The sequence below is a fragment of the Halichondria panicea genome, chromosome 11 (genome assembly GCF_963675165.1).
Source record: "Halichondria panicea chromosome 11, odHalPani1.1, whole genome shotgun sequence".
Taxonomy (NCBI): Eukaryota; Metazoa; Porifera; class Demospongiae; order Suberitida; family Halichondriidae; genus Halichondria; species Halichondria panicea.
Window position 1 is genome coordinate 4,599,485 of NC_087387.1, and position 21,774 is coordinate 4,621,258.

The window sequence follows — 21,774 nt, forward strand, 5'->3', positions numbered from 1 at the left end:
ATAGGGACTATAATTATTTTTTATTATGGTATCAACGTGACATGCAACACAGCTAGGTTGCATATAAATTATGAGAACAGTCATGCATGGTGAGACGGCACCAACCTATATAATTATATAGACTACATGTTGAACACTCTTTAATTTAATTGCTGTCACGTTATGCACTGCTACTATTAAGTAGTCAAGTATATATAGAGTTAAAAAATTCTCTACTGGCGACAAAACAAAACTATAGTGTTTTTACGTTTGAATTTAAGAGCGCCTATATATACACTAATTAGAAAAGGCCTCTAACAGGGAAATGAACACAACCATAATCATAGTATATCAGTATGATCAAGTGTGCACTGTTAAAATGAATAATGAGTTATTTAGATACAACAATAAAATTGTATCAGCTATAAGATGGATGACCTAGGGTCCTAATCAGTCATGGATACATTACATCTAGGAACTAAGTAAGTCTATAGTAACTATACAGTTACAGTAAACAGTTATCTTTCAACTTCTTGAGAGTCTTTACTTTCGACCAATCAGGCCTCCAACTCCGAGTTTTGCAGCGAGAGGACGGATGATCGACTGCACAATTTTTCTGAGATTGATACCAAAACTGAAGTTCCGATGCCTTCCTAGAATCTTCACTCGAATGGAGGCATGATATTTACCAAGAGCAGCATTCGTCAGAGGTGCTTCAATGCTAATGTGCTCAATAGCAAAAACATTACTCAAACCACGCAGTTTAATCTGGATGAGCATTCGAACACCGTTTTGGAGTCTCTTTTTGACGTTGTCGAGTTGCCTGCGTGCATAGTTCCATGCCCTTCTGGCGGTATTAACCAAATTCATAGCATGATGGAAAATCCTCCTGGCTCCCCCAAGGGCACGGCTAACTCCATTGAGAAAACGAGATGCTACATTCAGCGCTCCAGTTGCCACTGCCTTCAATCCTTGGCAAACTTTGTTTCGGCCATAGCAGATTGGGTCGGTGATGCTATAACGACAACCGGAGCAGCCACACCTGATCCTCCATCCTCGTCGACGGCAACCACAGCGTGGTATGATACACTCTGCAATGGAAAGCGTGCGTGGGGTTCGGTTTAATAGAAGTATGCAGTAGATGGCATGTATTTAATAACGAATGTATTGAGAGTATGCATCAATTCAGCGAAGATATATATAGTGTAATTTATGATACTGATATTGTCATTAGGGCCACAAAATAACTGTTTGTCTGCCAAATTTGAATTCATGACCACACTTTATTCTGTGCAAGGTTGACTAAGGCAGACCATAAATACAGAGCCACGTACTAACACTTTATATCACTTCTCTAACATAATAATTTATCAAACATAAGATAAACTTACTGGATCCACAACGTCGAATATGACAGATACTGTTGACACGATGCCTAAGTGAGTTCACTCGATTTGCAGCACCGTTGAAGCGACCTTGCAGTCTACCTAACACCTTTCTAGCTCTGTGCAGCGCCAAATTGGCTCCTTTAAACACATTCAGGCGATTACTTATGAAATTTGTTGCTTTACGTATCGCATTACCAGCCACATTTGCAATACGGCTGACTGCATTTCTAACAGGATTCACAAGCTTGTGAAACTCTCCAAGATTAATCGTACCCTTAGCTTGGAAGTTTCTCGTTATAAGCGAACCTCCACTCTGTGTATATATAGTCAGCGAAGCTCTCATAATGTGGAGAATTCGGCCATGAATAGTGAACATCAATTGATTTCTTGTTATCTTCAGGCAAGAGCTGACTGATATGCCCAACACTGATATGTAACCACAAGCTTGAACTTTAATGGTTGGCGGCCTTAGGTCAGCTTTCAAGAAAGGTCCATGTGACCTATCGGAGGGAGATCTGTATATCTTGAGAAGACCTCTGGCGACATTCAAAGGAGGCATTGAAATGGCAACATAAATTCCTCGAGAAGGAGTGACTCTGATGTTAGCTGACACTACGTAACCGAGAATATTTATTCTTCCGTTTAGTTGAAGACCTGCGGGTATGTGTAGTCGTATTTCAGGGATGGATTTACCAGTGGCACTAAATGAGTACAAGAACCCAGGCATCAGTCCTGAGTTCGCAATTGGTGCCGGTATTATTCTGGTATTGATACACATTGCTCGAAGGAGAACAGAAAGTGACATTCTTTTTGGATATTTCACGTAATAGTAGTTCTGGTTGGGATTGACAGAGTTTATGCCGACATATCCAATGGCTGTGAGAGGGCGGCATCTCTTATGGCCAAAGTTTATCTTAGCACCGAAAGCAATCTCAGTAATCGCAGTACCAGGTCCAAATCCAACAGCGGCATGGATGTTACAAATATCAAGAATTGGTAGTCCGAAAGCATTATTCCAACAGCCAGCGGCAATCATCTCCAAGGTAACTCCAGACACGGATTGAGATATCCTAGCAGTTAGATCCAACCTCGGATTACGGAGAGCAATCTTTCCAACAATACCAATATTTGTCACCCCCCCAGCAACTTTAATCTCCAATCCAGCTTGCTTTAGAGTTAGGCCACCAGGGATCTTAATGTTTCCAGAGATGCCTGCTAGCAGTCTGAAATGTGTGGTGCTCACAATGCTAGCTTCAATGTTCAGTTTAGTATTTTTGGGAAGGAGAAGTTGGGCCACCTTACATAAGATGTCCTTTCCGCAGTTTGAGGGGATTTTAAACTCAGCTCGAACTGTTATGCCTTGGTGCACGTTAAAGACTCGTGCGATTTCGTTGGATAACTTCACACCTATAACTTTTTTCGGGGATATGATGATTCGTGTGCGAATGTTTTGATTGAGAATGGCAATGTGCCTGAGAGTTCCAGCTGCTCGTGGTGCTAACTGGCCCAGAAGACGAGCCAAATTAGGCCGGCCGAGATCAATCTCCAATACTGTAACAACATTGTTCGGTTGTAGTCGAATTATCACGGCAGATATTTTCAAAGGACTGTAACCAGCTATCACTGGCTTTCCAGATAAATATACTCGAGGATGTTGTTTGTCGAAAGGCAGCACAATCCTGAAATCCTTCACTCCAAAATTAAGGAATGGCAACGAACCTGTAAGAGACTTAAGCTGGGGAGGCAGAATACTAGTTCGGAAACTAGTTAGTAGAGGTCCAAAAGATATCTTTTTTGCAGAAGCATCCAAGTAGTACTTTCCATCATCTCCCTTTGTGATCAGCACAGAGAACTTGGTACCAGCAATTATCACGAATCCATTTGCTTCCATGGTGACTTCACTCTTCGGTTGTTTGATTTCCAAGCGCACAGTAGGGTTCATTACTTGGATAAGTCCACCAAAATATTTCAGCGTCTTTTTCAGCTCAAAGGTCATAAAAATGACACGGTCTTTAAAATTGTAGCCTATCTCAGCAACTTGTATGTCCCAAATATGGGCAAAGCCTGCAGGCAATGGGATTCGTCCAACATTTACTCGGATTTGTTTCAGAAAAGTTCGGACACTCAAAACTCCTTCTTTTACTTTGAGACTCATTTGCTCACTGTCATAGGTCACTTTCATTATGACTTTCATAGACTCGATTCTAATGAATGCAGTAACGCCAGAAGGAATGTTTTCCGCAAAGTATTTCAGTAGACGAGTGTTTTTAAATTTCTCACTTGCAAGTTCAGAGACGATGGTTTGTTTCGACACAGTCACACCAAGTTCAGGTAGCATGAGAGTGCCTAAAAATGGAACAGAAGATATGTCTTGTTTAGTCACACTGCGAATGAAATGGCTTAGTCGAATTTTTGCTATGTCGGCAGCAATGGCTGTCTTCGTTTTACCATTCTCCCTCTGTAAAACTGCAAAGATTCGATTGCCAGATTTGAGTTGAACCTCGATAATCATGTCTCCGTCAAGGTTTTTAGTGAATGTGCCCTTCATTTTAAGGACAGCCTTGTCTAAGAATCCAACACTACTAGGTAGTGGAATGGAGAGACTTGTCAATCGCTGTACTACTTCTTTCAATTTGAGAGACGGCAAGCGAGTGTCTGCTAAGACTTCAAATTCCCCATCTTTACTGAATGTGTACGTGATTTGCACGTTTATGGATTGTCCAGCTATTGTCACAGTTCCACTGAACACTATCGATGGTTTGAGTGTTTGTGGCAGTACCATTGTCACGGAGAGCTGACTAACTTGCAATAGGTTAGGGATGATGGTAAAACTGCCACCAAAGGGTTGACTCTTCACCGCAATGTATAATGGGGTGCATTTCACAGTGACTTCAAGGACTGGTATTTTCTTCAATAGTTGATTATTGGTAGTGCGAAGGATGTCTGCCACTGACACAGTTCCACGTCTGACCTTACGATACACACCGTCACCTGGAAATGAGGAGTAGGTATAGCTATATTGTAGCATCTATGGGTAATTTAACTATATCAAGCTCACATTGACAGGAAATAATTATTTCTGCTTTTATAATAATACTTATAATTGCAGCCAAATGCAGGAGAGGAATCTGTATGACAGTAAAACATTCATATCCTGTTATCTACAGTGTAAAAAGACTCCCTTACCTGTTGCTCGCAGTTTATTTTGAGACACAAGGTTTTGTATATTGCTTTTGAGGTGATCACAAAGAGCTTTCTGCACAGCTTTCGGAGCTTTCTCCTTAAAGTCCTTCACCATTGAATCCATCACAGTCTGTATTGATGATAAAGCTTATAGATAATTATGTTGGAAGCACCATAAAATTGAGGTTATCATTATTCTTCGCGAAAGGAAAATTCAAGAAGATATAGCTATCAAAGAAGTCTATTTCGGTTGATCCAAAAGTAAGGCTACAAAATCCATTAGTGAAAATACCATAATGTTAATTTAGATAACATGCACCAAAGCTAGCCCATCTATCTATACATACATGCGGGAAGATGTTCATGTTGCATAAGGCATTACATTATTCTTACAATAATGTGCAAGAGACGGAGTGTCTTGTAAATACCTTTATTCCTTTAGCGAATGCATCAGTGGAAGGTGCTGCAGCCTGCAGCTGCAAATCAGTTTTCGTGAAAGCGCTCTGATCATGACCGCTGACACTGCACAAAAGAGCACAGCACAGGAGCAGTGAGAGACACAAGGACAACTGACCTGTATAGGTGAGCAGGTTGCAGGTTGTTGTTACATAGTCACAAAGATATATAATTATACCTAACAAGTTAAAAAATTATTATTGCACATGGAGGGCCGGATTGCACAATCATGCATGCACACAATGGTATATTATATTTGACATTGCATTGCTATTATACTGTACAGGGCGGGTATAGATCTACACAAAATTAATGCTTTTTAAATTACCTGCATGGGCCATCTTTTACTTCGGACACTCCCGATTCAGAAGTGTATAAGAAGGACTGGTTTATTAGCAATAGCTCATATATAGCGCTGACAGCAAAGAAACTGTCAGCACAACATATTTCATAGTTGACCAAGCCGTCCTTATATATACCACGCAGAACAGTTAAACTCATCATGTCATGAGAGGAAGACAATGTCATAAGAAACATACAGCACACTGTAGTGTAAGGGGACATGCTTTCCATAGCTGTAATTAGAGAAGTGCAGGAATAGAAAGATTGATTCCTGACAGTAGGATACCTAACAGTTTTTTTTGCTGTCAGCGCTATAATTATGAGATACTGCATAAGTACATGCATGTATACGTTGACAACCTCCAATAATGGCTTTGAGTATTAGATCTATAGTTACAGTTATAATATTTTATATAGGATGCATAGTTTTTTTGGCAATAATCCATGGATTGGGGTACAGTGCATGCATGTCATCCCACACTGAAGCTGAGAGAATTATGTAATAGAGTTACTAGATTATTATTATGGGATAGAGTTACTACATTTAAATCCTTTGGGCTTTGCGTGTACATTTACTTTTGGATTATGGCAGGACACCGTGTTGCATGCTGGCTCTAAAATGTAAGATTCATGCAGCCCATAAATTATTCGTAATCATAAGATTAACTCGATTGCCCTATAAATTATGATGAACTGTAATCTGGTCCCCAAAATTACATTTACAAGTATGACATGCATAATATGTACAACGCATGCACACCCACTAATTCCCTTGAATGAGGTATACCTCGTAAAATCGATATGACTAGCTATAGCCATATAAATAGCTATATATAGCAGCTATAGTCACATAGATTTACGATCAATTGCAAGCTGTTCCAACAGTGCAATGTATTTAGCCCTAGCCGCACGTAGATTACCACAACACATGTCTTGTGATGTTTTTACTGTTTACTGCAAGTTTCATATTCTCTCACCGTGTGTTTACATTCAAGCTGAAACACTGACAGGAAATCACAGAACACCTTACGGAACTGTCACATTCCCTCAAATTAAAACAGGGTCTATTCACTAAAAAGCTTTTATATTGATAGTGCAACTGAAAATTAACGATGCACAGTTGCATAGACAAAACATACAAGCTGAATACTTGCTACAACAATTAACATAATCTGTATTATTTTTATTATTCATTTTTATACAAAAGGCAGCAAATAGTTTTAAACGACTATAATAGCTAATCAGAGCAACTGAACAATGTGCCGTAACATTATAACAATAAAGTTTATAGTTCAATTATAGGCTAAAAGCAATATTAAATGTTTTCAAGCTGCTGTAAGGGAGTCATCAATCTCAGGGAAGCTCTTGTAGAACTCCTACACAGGGAAATAGCATTCCATAAAATCCAACAAAATAGCCAATGATTGAATGACTCGTACAACTGTACAACATGATTTAGCTGCTTTTTAAAAATGAGGGTATATAGAATTAAAACTCAATCACTACAGGATAAAAGAATCACCTAGCTACAAGCAGAATTGTATCGCCTCAATTGAGTGCAATGCACACTCATGACACTATAAATCATCACCACCTTATAGAGCATAGTCGCCTGGTGCACACCGCTAGTACAGGACATCTCCCTGATAGAGTGCATGCTCAGCTGAGGGGTCCCAATATCCACTGTCCTCACTCCAAGCTCAGCGGAAATGATTGGACCAATGGTGGAGCCACAAGCACTGTCGTTACGAACAGCCACATCTTGAAGGGGCACTCCACACCTGGAGGCTACCTCACGTAGGATGGAGGCTGTGATGGCCGTGGTGGCATAGCGTTGGTTGGCGTTGAACTTGAGCACAACACCCTGTGTGTGTCATATGGGTGGGTAACTCAATGCTACTAAAACACTCTACTGACTAGTGTTATACACATAATTCTATCAGTGTACGTTGTATACATGGTGTACATATACTGACCTCGTGAAGCATTGGTTGATGATTGACCTCGTGCTTTTCCCTGTAAACAAAACACAATACCACATGATAAACAAACACCACTTTCATCACTAATCTGATAAACATTATGAGTGTTAATACTTTTCTTAATAATAAAAAGGATATTTCTTATACGATACTCGCTTACGGGTAGTTGGGGTGTATGGCGTGTGCCTGGTCAGCACTGACCACCAGGGACTTTGGTATGGCCTCCTCGAAAGCCACAGGGGAACCCCCTAACAAGATATGAGGAGAGAAGTTAGACCATAGTTATAGTATTATTATAGCTGACAATTATACGAGCCAATAGTTTCACAGACTTCAATGTACACTTGTACAAAAGTTGATTTGTATACACAAGCGTGCATCTAATATACTTCTGATACTCTATAATCAAATCATGTACAGTACCTGCACTGATTCTCCTATAATCAAATCATGTACAGTACCTGCACTGATTCTCCTGAGTATCCACTCAGTGATGGAGGACTGAGCTCCCTGTGTGCTCGTCGAACCAACCTGTAACACAAGACGAGAATAAAATTAAGTCAAGATACTGATCAACGTACAAACACTACCAGTGTACACAGCCCTCGACTCATTAATGATCAGTTTTACGTACGTATGTACATCTTGTTACGCAATACACTGGCTGATAATTACCTCCTCGTTGTCATAGAGACAGAGCATCCTGACGTTCTTGTCGTCAGGCAGAGAGTCCATGGATTGAACCAAACCCTATAGATATAATACTATCATACGGAACCAGAATACAAAGCCTGTGCGGAATTTGTTAATAGTGACCCAAACAATAGATCGACTCTATCAAGAAGCCTGCTATGAATGAATATACATGTACCTGTAGGCCAGTGTAGCAGTTCATGAGGTTGTCAATACGAGGGGCAAAGATGAACTCCTTCAAAGCTCCACCGAGAGTCTGTGTGCATGAGAGGAAACCATGACTTAGTAACACACACGAAGGATGTGATACTTACAGCAGGCTGGTGGTCAGCAAGGAAGAGTTCAAAGTCCAGGATATCGTCTGGCTTACAGTTCAGCTGGTTGCTTAGCAACCACTGGAGCATCGGAGGGTGATGAGAGCACTGGGAAAAAGAAATGGTGTACCAGCACATGTATGATAAATATTAATTTTTATCGATTTCTATTGATCCGTACACACTAGGGTCTATGGACAGACCCTGCAATCATCTGTACTTGGCTATCTTAGGGGTTTATTAGGTTTGAACCCTCAATGAAGTACTCCCCTATAAGGCCTAGGCTGTGTCTTGGGAATGCATACAACTGCCCCTGGGTACAAACCCAATACACCCCTAAGATAGCCAGAGGAGGTGTGACACACTTATCTTTTCTCATTCAAGTAGCTATAATTATTATTATCAGCATGTATGGAGTTTTGATAATTGTTTAGGGGTATAGGGTGTCTCTTCAAAAAACTCTGATCAAAAAAATGTTACACACAGAAACTGATAGCATTGATTAATTAGCGACCGTAATGAGCACATGTACGTACACATTGTCAGTTTAACAGTGGGTACGGTAAGTGCTACCTACCAGTGCTCCCTTTGCAGCCCCACTGGGAATGCCCTCCAACTTCTCCTGTGCAGTGGTGGCCAGCACTGGGATACTGCATGAGCATGAACAGATACAACATATCAATACCGGGATGAATAGCAGTGCATGCTAAAATCGTGCATGGTATTACTTGACTACCACAGAATCATGCCTTTTAGGTATGGGTCCCCTTAATTGTATTATAATTTATGCATGCATTGTTGCAAACAATTATGGGATATATATATCCTAAAACTATGTACATGTATGCCGTAATAGTCTCGTAAACAGTTCAACACTCACATGTGGGTTTCCTTGTTAGGTCCAAACTTGTCATTGTGGTCCCTCTGAAGGTGGATGCAGATGTTGGGCACTCGCAGAATGGGCTCGTCAATGTGGACCAGGCGATGAACCAGACCACCATCTTTCTGTATAGGGGTAGGGGACAAGCTTTATAACAGTAGACTACTACAGCTTCTTAGTGAATTTAGTACACACACAATGACATACGATTAACTAACCCGTTAAGGTGACATATTTTCACAGGTACATTAAGCAAATTCACTGTTATGTTTAGCTCATTTAGGTATCATTTAGCTGGTATTAAATTCTGCTCAAGGTTGTGAAATTAATGTTATTCATAGCGTTTCTAATCATGCGCAACTTGAGATTCATTGTATTTTCCAATTATCTGCATACAGCTAGGTACACATTTTTGGGATCTTACTCTCATTCGCAGAAATTAATACTCGCGAAAATAATTTATGTTACCTTAAGGTATTCCAAAAACACAACCATGCATGCATGCAGCACTGTTAGTAGTTTTGAGGCAAACTATTAGACACTAAGAAAATGCTCTCTAGAATAGTTAACTACACGTACCTTAAACTATAGGATACATTAATCTAGTAATAGTTCCACACTGAACTTCAAATGGCGTATCATAAAGAGGCTTCAATCTACTTTACTCAGCTATAAAACTTTTCCTAGAATCAAAAGCGTTCTTACAAGGAAGTAGCGGGTAAAAAACCTTTTGCGAATGAGCCAAATCAGCAGAACATTTGACCTTTTGCGATCTAACTATTGCGTTCTGGCAAGGGTCGTGTGTATTTACTAGTAATAGTTTAGGTTTTGCGATTGCAAATTGATCAACCCTTGCAAAGTTCGAGGTGGCTGTATCAGAAAATAGCCGCAGCTAAAAAGCAATCCTACCTCAAATCTAATGACTAATTTTGCGGTTCTGTCTCTAAGATAACGAGTCATTAATTTTATGCTCTTTATTTAAGTGTAATCCGACGCACACCCAAAACGTCATATCCAGTCGTAATAAAAAATCTAGTTTGTGGCAGAACTGACCAGTATATATATATATACGAAATCAGCGAGTTTTCAAGTGTGCAGTAAAGATCAAGCTATATAGCAATCCGTGCCAAACGAAACAACCGGTATATATCGAGGTGACCATACTTCAGAGAGCCGGATTAGCGAGAGTCTATTATATACCTCACACAATGATCACCATACCATTGTGCGCAAAAATCACCCCAATTGCACACGAATAATTATATACATGCATGCATTAATTGAGCTACACATTTGGACAGTTAGTTAACAAAAAGTTCAACAACTTCAAATGGCGAATCATCTGCAGAATTTGACGAGCCACCACAAATCCTTAACTCTATATTATCTGTAGTCGGTTGAGAGAGTTGCTTGCAGAACCACGGTGGGTTGTTGAACGCACAGCAAGTACTGGTAGCCCCACATCCCTGACCGTCCCAGAGTGGATCACTCGGATAAAACAGACCAGGTGAGAAAGAGCCCTCTCCTCTAATAGCAGAGTCGCAGAAGTAGTCATTACCAACAAAAGAAGGCACGGTACCACGATATCCATTGTTCGAACAAGGACAAATGCTAGTAGAAAAATACGAACCTTCATTCACCGCACCAGCAAACGACCAGATGTGTTTTCGTGGAGACTGTCCATGTGTCAGACTAATACCATCAATGTAATAACTATCAATACCTCTGGACTGTCGACTGAAAGCATCTGGAGAGCCAATTTGATATCCCAGTATTCTACCACATACACGAGAATATCTAGCTCCATTAGTAGCGAAAGTGGTGGAGGTACAACCACTAAGACGGTCCGGCCTACCACATGCACGGTACGGTGTTGTTGTCCTAGTTATCAATTTAAATCCGACTGGGCATTGGTGATTCGATTTAGTCATGTCAATGTCAGCCACTTTCATCCATCCTCCTCTGCTACCACAACAGGTTCGATCCATGTCACAGTAACCTTGCTGCTGGGTTACCAGGGCCACCCTGTATCCAATAATAATCTGATAGTTTTGAGGCCGCGTAAAGATCTTGACAGGATGAAGCTGGAGTATTGGAAGACCCCATGGAATTCTGTTGTTTGAGACATTGTACTTTTTTTGTCAAATTGCTAAGAGATTCAAAAATATTTTCGAGGATCTTTTCATTAGTAGAATATTCAGTTTCATTTCCTTCCAAGAGAGAGTCATCTATCTCACTTTTCCAAGCTGCTCACGGTGGAATTGCACTATACATAAACAAAATAATTAATTAATTTGCTAATTATTACATAGACTTACCATGAGTTCGTAGTACAGTTCGTGCTAAATCGTAATTCTGTGCTCTTGCAATTTCCTCGACGTCATTCCTGGAAGCACACTGATTGTCAAACACCACACTAACACTGTAGTCGCTGGGCCGTGAGACGACTGGGGCTTGACGACTAGGACTGAGTAGCATCAACACACACACTAGCACGTAGTAAAACTGCATTCTGTACTATACAAAGCAGATTTATTGCTATACATTCTCCTAGAATCAGAATTTATAGAATCTCCACATGCCAGGGAGGGAGTATCAGGATGTCTACCCCACCTACCACAAGTAAACTTGGGATCGTGATTCTAGATCTTCTTGGGGTTATAGTAAACCTCTTCAAATGTATGTATTAATTGCTGTGTATTGTTATATTTACACCTCAACATGTGCCTCCAGGATTATGGGCAAAGACAACACCTGTCTTGGCGAACAGGTGTCCTCACACAAATCCACAACAATTGACTGTCAATAACAGCTGAGCGCAGCAATTAATGTTACAGACGAATACACCAAATGCAAGAGATGCACTTTTGGTTGAGAAATTGGACACTTCAAGTTATAGGCATGCAAAATATAAGCATGCAGTTCAGGTTGTTCAAGCAATGTCATTTAAAGATAGCGACAGATAAAATGTCACACCAAAAGGAGATTTACATGTACCAACCTTGACCATGGCCCTTCCGGCGAGTTTGAGGTCTCTGTCGAACCAGGTGTGCCATATCCCCCCTCCGTAGCACTGCACCCCCACACCCACGTACCCGTACTTGGTACGACAGCTACGAGGCTTCACCTGCATTGGAGAGGACGCGTGGACAAAAATTAATAATGTGACAAATGATACTAAATATAGTAACAATGAATGCTATAGTCAGACAAGACTGTTTATATAAGCATTTGCAGGGCAGATCAACAGTGGCCGTAATAAAAAAATGGTGGCCTGCTAAGCTGTGGAGACATGCAGTCTTACAGAGGAGGTATGTCACGAGTACCTCGATTAGGCTTGGTTACGTTCAGTAAAAGTCATTGTTGCATGTGACTAATTACCTAAATTTTTGCCTAATCGAGGTACCCGTGTCGGACCGCCTCTGGGAAACATAATCATAGGGGTTTATTAATATGGCTGTATTAATTATAGGGGATGATACACTTATGACCATATTAGGAATACATGTAGGCTTCACTATAGTGACGTCAATTTGAAAGTGGAATGCAAACATTGTTTGCACATTGCTAGCAACACCGAACAGCACAATGCTAACTGATTTACCACATGTAGAGTGTACCTTGAGGCAAGGGCTGTCTGTGTGAGCCCCAACAATGGAGAACCCGTTGCCAGGCTTGAACTTGCCCCCCACAGCAAAAGCAATAATCGTGGAGAAGTTGTTGATCACAAAATACTGCATTTATAAAAAGCATCACAACTAAACACATCGATTTCACATAAAAGCAAACACAAAGTGAAAATCTACACACGTAACTAAATTGATGCCAATTATGGAATTGAATGTGTGAACAACAACTTCCTTAATTTGTAATCAAGCCAAAAAAACACAAATCACGTAGATGATACTTATCTACTCCTGAAACTATACCCGGTGAATCAAAATGGTCAATTACAGATTGTATAATTCAAGCTTTCCACAAAATTGATCTTTACCAACGAATTATTTAACGGATGACCAAACGACATAAATTATGTAATAATTAAACCATTAAACTGAAATTGATACATGTAGAATTATGATCTCCAGATTGTACCTTTCCCAAGGGATCAATACTCCAACTGTCTCTCTCCCTGAGCTCAGTGAACCCGGCAGACAGTAGCCGACTCTTACACTCGTCAACAACTGCATGGAGAGGGGAGAAAGGTGACAAGGGCAGTCATCCAAACTTGTGCTTTAGTTTGCTCTGAGTTAATGGATTTTTAAAGTGCCAACCTTGAATGAATGATATAGACTGTACGTAACTGAAGGCTTGACAAGAATCAAGACTGTTTGAAGCAGTTTCATTGACTGAGTTACTCTGTTACTATTTTTACATTCACAAAGCAAACTAGACAAGCTATGCGCCATAGTATTAATAACTAAGACAAACACTGAAAGCGCCCCAAGGCCATTCAATAGTTCATTATCTATGATTCCATGAGGTACGCAACTAGTCTAAGCAAGTCTATTTAAGGCTACCATGGTACGGAGAGGGTCCCTTGTTCACAAAGCAGACAAATTCACGAGCAGCTTCTTGAATCACCTTCTGCAGGGACAAAAAATTAACAAATAATGCAGAAACTAGATCAGATGATATAGTCTAGTACCTACTAGCCTATCCGCATGCAAGCTATCTGCATAGCTATAAAGCAAAAATTATACTGCAGAACAATTTGCAAATTAATAATGAAGCTCTCCATGACATAATTCCTTGCCTTAGACATATTGAGCCTTTGCAAATAGGATATTTTAAGCATGCAGTAGACAACTTCTCTTGGTAGAAGTTGGCCTTTCCGGTTTAAAGCCGCGGGCTATACAGGTCAAGGTCCTTGATCAACATTGCCATGTGATAGCCTCGACTCTGGTCGCGGTCTGGAATCGAGGCTAGCCATGTGACAGATCAGAAGAACAAAGAGGAGGATATGGATGGCAACAGTACTGATCTCTAGCAAGCTAGCTCTCTGTATTGAAATGGGCTCTGCACTGCAGAGTTAGCTGAACTTAATGTAAGTGTCCATGGGCTGCTGTAGAGCTCTCTCTATACGATTGTGAATCTGTCATGTCTTGCATGCCAGAGTTGTTGTTGTTCAATTTAAAATAACTATGTCTGTTTATTAAATGCCAAGTTAAGTATGCAATCTATGGTATGATCAACATTAAGTTGTATAGTACAGTAAGTTGTTTTAATATCCCATATGTTAAACCGATGCAAATATACTTTTGTTTTGTCTCAACTAGTACAAACCTTATAAACCTACACTAATACTGCACTGGTGTGGCGGCTGCTCTATATGTTCAGAGGTTGATTCTCTTGCCCTGTGCCTGTTGCAACTGATTGCTAGCTGTATGACTTGTCACTCCTCCACTTGCAGATCGGTGCAGCGTTCCTATACTACTAATGGAGTTGACTTCCTCTTCGTGGGTGGTGGTGCCTCAGGGCTGGCAGAGGGAGCTGGAGGGGACCATCATCTACTACCTCAGGTGTGAGGCTGCACAATAATTGTCTGCACCACCTGCTTTGCCTTAAGTAGTTGTAGTTATGTATACTTCAACCATATTTATATGCTAGCTGATATTGTGATTGTTTTAATTGTTTTAACACTTTTGCTTGATAGAACCACAGATTGTCTTGATCATGTTAGTCTTAATAATAATTAATTTTTGCATATGTCTTTTGTTGAACTTCCCTTAGTTAAATACTCAGGTGTCAGAGCTTTGCAGCTCTTAGGCTGTTAATTTACGCTCACCTAAATAACATTGCTGTACATTCCTACACCATATTGCAGCACATTGATACCAAGTACACTCACAACTGTTTTTGTGTGTAACCGACTGCAGTGAATGTCAAAAGACCCATTATCTTGCAAAATGACCTACATGTACATCACTTAATATTCTCACATCATTGAATCCTCGTAGCAATTAATTTACCCTAATGACATCATTGAATTGTCTTGCTATGCATAGACAATACCATACGTCTTACCATAGATAAACTGATTTGTTTCTTCTCATGCAGTCCTGACAATCGCAAGCTCTCCTCTCTGGAGGAAGTCATCACTCACCTAGTCTCAGAGGGTACCTGCAAATGTGGCCTTCGATGTCCCGTAGACGTGAAAAAACTGTTCGACTTTGACCCCGATAAAATACCTCTACCTGACCACGACGAAAATGTACTGCCCGAACACTCGCACTGCAAAAAAGATCGACGGCCAAAGTTTCGTAAATTTTCAATGAAGTCTCAAAAGGCAGTTACTCCTGACAAAGCAGGTGCTAAAACTGATGCTGTTTCTCCAGAGTTAAGTGCAAGTACTCCGCCTAAAAAATCTGTCGGTGTGAAACGAACTATGTCCTTTGCACTCCTTCCTGAAGTAAGAGTCAGTAAAAAGTTGAAGTTTGCACCAAAAACATTTACAGTCACTTCCTCTAGTAAAATTGACGGGAATAAAAAGAAACGAAGGTGGTCTTCAGGCAGAATGAAGTTGAAAAATTCATGCCAATCATCTGAAGAGGACGAAGTATCAAAAACGAAAAAACTGATGTCACTTTTGAAAAAAACAAATATCACCCTCAGTACAGATATTCCCGGCAAGTCAGCGAACAAACAGATGGAGTTAGCGCTTAAATCACCCCCTACAAATTCTGCAAGTGGTGGTGGTTTTGTACGGTCAAGGTCCCAGAGTGGGTATTGCAATGTACAGGAGATCCTCAAGCAGGCCAAACTGAGTTTGTCTAGAGAGAGTATTCAAAACCCTATGCTAATTGAAGAACCACTGCCACTGACGCACAACTCAAACAGTGTCTCGGAGAAGTCGTCTGCACCTTCTACTAATAGTAAAGAAAAATTAGTCAGCAACTCGAGCAAGAGTGGCAGCAACCAAGTTACACCAAGTCCTGAGGAAACCCTTCTCTCTCCTATTATAGCGTTATTAAAAACTAATACAAATATTTCATCTGAGACCCAAAAACACGTTCCAAATAATGCCAGTTCCACGAAGGGAACAAAGATACGTGTAAGAAATCCATTCCAGAAGTCCAAAAATGTGACCGCAACGACTAAATCTGACTGTAAAGATTCTGATGTTGATATAAAAACTATGATGTGTATTGACGAAGGAACAACTACCACTGTACTCTCAGAGAGCTGCAACCAAGCAACTATCAACCACAGTAATCTCAATGAAAATCAATCTGCTGAAAATACATCTTCTCCTATGAGCGTACAGCATGTTGAAAATATGAACTTCTTGCTATCCAAACAACCTTTTCCCACCATCACTGATCCCCGTGACGATGAACTCGGATACCTCATGGACCAACTTCTCCCAGATCCTATGGATGATATAACGACGATGGACTTGGGGGGAGGTGCTCCCGTAGAGAGCGGAGGGAATCATTTACCACCAACTCTGCTAACAACTGAAGTTGAAACAAATGGAATTACGCAATTATTTAATGGGAAAACAGTGTCTGAAACTTTTGATGGAAACATGCTAGCGTTGCTTGAAGAAACTTCTTCATTTAAACTTCCTTCCTCTCAAGAACTTTCCAAATTGATGCAAAATGCAATGGAATTAGCCGATGATACTTCTCAAGTTGCCATGCCTACCAACGACAATGCAAGTAAAGCCTGTTCCGTTCGTTCTTCTACATCCCCACTTGACTCACCATGCCTTGGGATTGGAGATCAAAATTGTTTGCCTAACTCTCAAAAAATTGAAGCAGACCCTGACCCACTCGAAAAGGTAAAAATGCTCAAAACTGAGTTGTACATGTGTCATTACTTTTATCTTCGTTGCTATGCAGGTCACAACGTTGCTCCATGCTGAATTGAGTTCAAACGTTCAAGATCTCAATAGAAGCACTGAGCACAGTATTTGTGATAATGATGACGGCACTTCTCAGAATGAGTCCGCTGAAAACAAACTATATTCCCTGAAGTCAGGTGCAAGTACTCCATCTTCACCTGGTGGCATTGCCGGCCAAGAAGACATCGATGACGTTAGAATTCAAGAAACCGAACACACTACAATACAGAACAATGGTATGCTAAAGTCAGATGATGAGGAGTCAATAACAGACAATTTGTGCAAAGCTGACTCAGCAAATTCTCCGGAGCTCTCTGGACATGATGATATTATGCCACAATCCAATGCCGTCTGTTTCGATAGCTTGAAGCCCTCACAAGTCAACCCTACAAATACAAAATCTGAGGCAACCATTCCCGATCTTGAACCACCTTCTCTGGACACAATATTGAACACCAACTCTTCATTATCGAATATTCAGCCCTGCGCGAACTCAAATTCCAACAACCATGAAATGCAGTCACCTAAACAGCACTCCACCGATCCTGTCATTATCTCTGATCAGTCTATAGACTCACAATCTGAGGGGTTCAGGGAAACGTTGCAGCCATCTGAAGACCAATCCCTTACTAATCCATTGATGGACACCATACCATCCGAAGACCAAGACTCACAAGCCACTACCAATCCATCGATGGACAAACCATCTGAAAACCAAGACTCATACCATCCATTGATGGACAAACCATCTGAAGACCAAGACTCACAATCTCCATCAATGGACACTATACCATCCGAAGACCAAGCCACTACCAATCCATCGATGGACAAACCATCTGAAGACCAAGACTCACACCATCCATTGATGGACAAACCATCTGAAAACCAAGACTCACAATCTCCATCAATGGACACTATACCATCCGAAGACCAAGCCACTACCAATCCATCGATAGACAAACCATCTAAAGACCAAGACTCACACCATCCATCGATGGACAAACCATCTGAAGACCAAGACTCACAATCTCCATCAATGGACACTATACAATCCGAAGACCAAGCCACTACCAATCCATCGATGGACAAACCATCTGAAGACCAAGACTCACACCATCCATCGATTGACAAACCATCTGAAGACCAAGACTCACAATCTCCATCAATGGACACTATACCATCCGAAGACCAAGCCACTACCAATCCATCGATGGACACCATACCGTCTGAAGACCAAGACTCACAAGCCACTACCAATCCATCGATGGACAAACCATCTGAAGACCAAGAATCACAATCCCTTACTAATCCATTGATGGACACCATACCATCCGAAGACCAAGACTCACAAGCCACTACCAATCCATCGATGGACAAACCATCTGAAGACCAAGACTCACACAATCCATTGATGGACTTACCATCTGAAGACCAAGACTCACAAGTACCTACCAATCCATCGATGGACACCACACCATCCGAAGACCAAGACTCACAAGCCACTACCAATCCATCGATGGACAAACCATCTGAAGACCAAGACTCACACAATCCATTGATGGACAAACCATCTGAAGACCAAGACTCACAATCTCCATCAATGGACACTATACTATCTGAAGACCAACACTCAAACAATCCATTGATGGACGTACCGTCTGAAGACCAAGACTCACAAGCCCCTACCAATCCATCGATGGACACCATACCATCTGAAGACCAAGACTCACAAGCTCCTACCAATCCATCGATGGACACTATACCGTCTGAAGACCAAGGCTCACAAGCCCCTACCAATCCATCGATTAGCACCTTTTTAGTGGAGCAGTTTCTCGGTGATGACCAGCAATCAGGCTCTTCCGTTCTTACCCGCTCTGCTCAGTTAAAAAGTGCGGATAGTTTCAGCAAACCTGCTCTAGGGTTTTCTCCGCTCGTGACTGACAATGAACTCGGTGTCTCACACTCTACCTCTGCTTCATTAAAGTCTAGCGTGAAACTCGAAAATGGACAAACAAACGAACCACCTGAAACCACAGATTTAATCAACGGCTCAGGTACAAAGACAAACACTGAGAAAACCATGGTTGATCATAAAGACGATCCTTTTCTGCTAGATTTTGAGGAAGGTTTTGATTCGTTGTCAAACTTAAATTTCCGCAAATTGTACCCGACTCGTTCCAAGTCTCGCCCGGCCTCCAATCATGCTCTCTCCTTAAGCAAGGTTCTGGGTAAGCGAGGGAGGTCAGTTCCTATGGAACTAAAGTCCCCCTTCAGTGAGACGAGCAGTGTGGGTGACAGTGTGTTCGAGGAGAAGAAGTGCGATGCACCTAAGAGAGGGAAGAGGAAGAAGTGAGTGTGCGTGGGTGTGGGTGGGTGCGTGCGTGCGTGGGTGTGTGTGTAGACTAATATAGCTGCTCAAGGATCAGTATGTGCAAGTAAGAGTTTTTAGTCAAGTTTTCTGGATTTTAATTGGTGGATTTGCAAAATAATGCTTTGTTCTCGAGTTATGCCTAGTTTGCTTACTTGGAATGCCATTGCAGCCTTTTCAGAAGAGTCTGCAGCAAAACTTGTCATAGAGTGTTGCTTAGTAGTTAGCTCTGCACTGTAGAACGCTGGTAGCTGCAAGAGTGATAAGAGAGCTGCAAGGCCCTACTGATGCAGCAGCCATTACTTTTGACATCATTTTTAGCAGCAATCACAATCGATATTTTCCCACTCTTTGACTTTCCGTGTGATTCTGCCGGCATGCAGCAAAATCAATTAATGTTCATCATGATAATCATGTTACAGTTTCAAAAACACTATGTGATTGTTATTACTTTGGTTCTCTCGTGCATGAAAATATCACAATGAGAGCAACTTAATGTAAGTATACTCCTCACAGTTTAACTGAGAGCAGACCCTCCAGGAAGGTCAAAGTGTCTACTCCTCACTCCTCCACCACCAGTGCACCTGATCTGGAGCCCTCTACCGCCCCCGACACACCCACGGAGCCCTCTACCGCCCCCGACACACCCACAATGGTGAGGTCGTTTGTGTGGATACACTGATCATTAATTAGCAGTGGTTATGTTGATGTGGTTAAAGCAATTAAAAGAGTAACTTGAGTATATTATTAAGTAATATACCGTATAGCGGGTAATTTTTGTGGGATAAAATATTCTATTTTCGTGGGTAAGCTGACCTCCACGAAATTTTAACGTAGGCGTGGCTTACCGGAACGTATAAGTGCAGGCAACGAGACTTAACGAAAATTTTACTCGAAAACCACCGTTTTCGAGTTGAACAAATTTTTTACTCCACGAAAATTACCCGCTATACGGTACTGTATGCTACCTTTTATTGGATTGTACAGTCATAATCATGAATAATTTTTATTGTATAAAGTTCTTATTATAATTCACATACCATGGCAAACACAGTCTCTCAATTTTGTACCCTTTACTTTTCACTTTCACAGATAAAAAAAACAGTTTTCTCTCTTTTATCTATGCCGCCTCTCAATTACCACCCCCTCACACACACACACGCGCACACACACAGGTGGGGGACATTGTATGGGCGAAAGCGTCCCAGCTTCCCGGATGGCCTGGCCGGATAATTTCTCACAAGAAGAGGCGAGGGATGGGAACACCACCAGAGAACATGGTGTGTATGTATGTACAATGTATGTTGAGTACTTTGTGTAAATAACATTTGCCTTGACTACCTTCACTAGGTAACCTTGCTACATTTGTAGCTAGCCTATTGTACGTATACATGTACACGTAGGTGGATAGTAATGTATCGATACGTTGTGATCTACAGGGTGTCATACAGGGGGGGGGAAGAGGGATACCTCTCCAATCCCCCCCCCCTTTTTTTGCATTCAGGTACTAGTTGTATGACTGAGTGTCCTACTATAACAGGGTATTGAAATAACAGTTGACCCTTTTTTTAGCAAAATGTTCTGGTTACTTTTCTTATTTCCCCCTCTACTTCAAAATCCTGTATGACACCCTGATCTACTTGTAATTGCATTGTTGACTGATAAAATAAGATCGGTTCCTAAAAGATTAATGTTGCCCTTTTGTCGAGAGATTGCCCTTTTCCCAGGTTTGTCTTTGCTGTAACTATGCTTAGGCAAGGTGTACGTTTGTGTGCGAAGTGAAAAATTTCTTTCAATTGTCATTAATTTGATAAATTTTCAGCTAGTGATAAATGGTATTGCAGTAATCTAATTTGCTACATTCATGTATTTACACAAGAATATTAATAATTCTCAGTTTTCGCAAGTTTTTCAAATTGCTCGCCCTGTGTTTATTCCTATGCAGGTATGGGTAGAATGGTTCGGTAGTGGGTCCACCGTCAGTATGGTGGATGTGGCTAATGTGAGGCCTCTGGAAGAGGGTGTCAAAACCAGAGGGGCATTCAAGAACAAGAAAAAGAAAAAATTGGAAAAAGCAATAAGTCTGGCTCGAAAGGCTTTACAAGCCAAATAAATTGAAGCTGCCTGATGTTCGTTTTTTTTCAGATGCAAACGTTGTCTGTTCCCTGTGTCTTTATTTATCCTTTGTAGCAGGTTATTTTATGTGGCTATGCAACATGTATACTTTATATTATAAGCTAATAGTGTACGTGGTTTGTGTGCAGCAATTAATTGCTCATGATAAAGTTTACGGAGATGAACGGATGTGATAAGTCCGTAAATTAATTTCAATATGTACTA

The 21,774-nt window shown here is 41.0% G+C and overlaps 4 protein-coding genes across 6 annotated transcripts; 1 reads left to right on the plus strand and 3 right to left on the minus strand.

The window, feature by feature from the left end:
- Window positions 1–320: 320 nt before the first annotated feature.
- On the minus strand, window positions 321–5,473 carry LOC135343844 (uncharacterized). Its single transcript, XM_064540863.1, has 5 exons — window positions 5,335–5,473; window positions 4,979–5,124; window positions 4,554–4,680; window positions 1,371–4,358; window positions 321–1,070 (listed from the first exon to the last, which is right to left on the minus strand). The coding sequence occupies exons 1-5, from the start codon at window positions 5,345–5,347 to the stop codon at window positions 523–525; spliced, it is 3,822 nt and encodes a 1,273-aa protein (XP_064396933.1). The 5' UTR covers window positions 5,348–5,473; the 3' UTR covers window positions 321–522.
- Window positions 5,474–6,510: 1,037 nt separating this feature from the next.
- LOC135343847 (aspartyl aminopeptidase-like) lies at window positions 6,511–14,103 on the minus strand. 2 transcript variants are annotated; one of them, XM_064540867.1, is made up of 15 exons: window positions 13,974–14,103; window positions 13,738–13,804; window positions 13,313–13,401; window positions 12,838–12,951; window positions 12,219–12,344; window positions 9,218–9,342; window positions 8,915–8,987; window positions 8,338–8,445; window positions 8,202–8,279; window positions 8,006–8,080; window positions 7,792–7,861; window positions 7,491–7,578; window positions 7,325–7,364; window positions 6,943–7,212; window positions 6,511–6,724 (listed from the first exon to the last, which is right to left on the minus strand). In XM_064540867.1, the coding sequence occupies exons 1-15, from the start codon at window positions 14,013–14,015 to the stop codon at window positions 6,674–6,676; spliced, it is 1,416 nt and encodes a 471-aa protein (XP_064396937.1). In that variant the 5' UTR covers window positions 14,016–14,103; the 3' UTR covers window positions 6,511–6,673. The 2 variants fall into 2 exon arrangements, with proteins under 2 accessions (XP_064396937.1, XP_064396938.1); XM_064540868.1 differs by lacking the exon at window positions 6,511–6,724 and having other exon boundaries at window positions 6,998–7,212; window positions 7,754–7,861.
- LOC135343848 (uncharacterized) lies at window positions 9,349–12,108 on the minus strand. Its single transcript, XM_064540869.1, has 2 exons — window positions 11,536–12,108; window positions 9,349–11,483 (listed from the first exon to the last, which is right to left on the minus strand). The coding sequence occupies exon 2, from the start codon at window positions 11,203–11,205 to the stop codon at window positions 10,519–10,521; it is 687 nt and encodes a 228-aa protein (XP_064396939.1). The 5' UTR covers window positions 11,206–11,483; window positions 11,536–12,108; the 3' UTR covers window positions 9,349–10,518.
- An 8-nt stretch (window positions 14,104–14,111) lies between the features above and the next one.
- On the plus strand, window positions 14,112–21,697 carry LOC135343845 (mucin-2-like). 2 transcript variants are annotated; one of them, XM_064540865.1, is made up of 8 exons: window positions 14,112–14,264; window positions 14,631–14,739; window positions 15,278–17,003; window positions 17,065–19,415; window positions 19,951–20,025; window positions 20,056–20,089; window positions 20,610–20,714; window positions 21,380–21,697. In XM_064540865.1, exons 2-8 carry the CDS (start codon window positions 14,657–14,659, stop codon window positions 21,545–21,547), a joined length of 4,542 nt encoding a protein of 1,513 aa, XP_064396935.1. In that variant the 5' UTR covers window positions 14,112–14,264; window positions 14,631–14,656; the 3' UTR covers window positions 21,548–21,697. The 2 variants fall into 2 exon arrangements, with proteins under 2 accessions (XP_064396935.1, XP_064396934.1); XM_064540864.1 differs by having other exon boundaries at window positions 19,951–20,089.
- The last annotated feature ends 77 nt before the right edge of the window (window positions 21,698–21,774 follow it).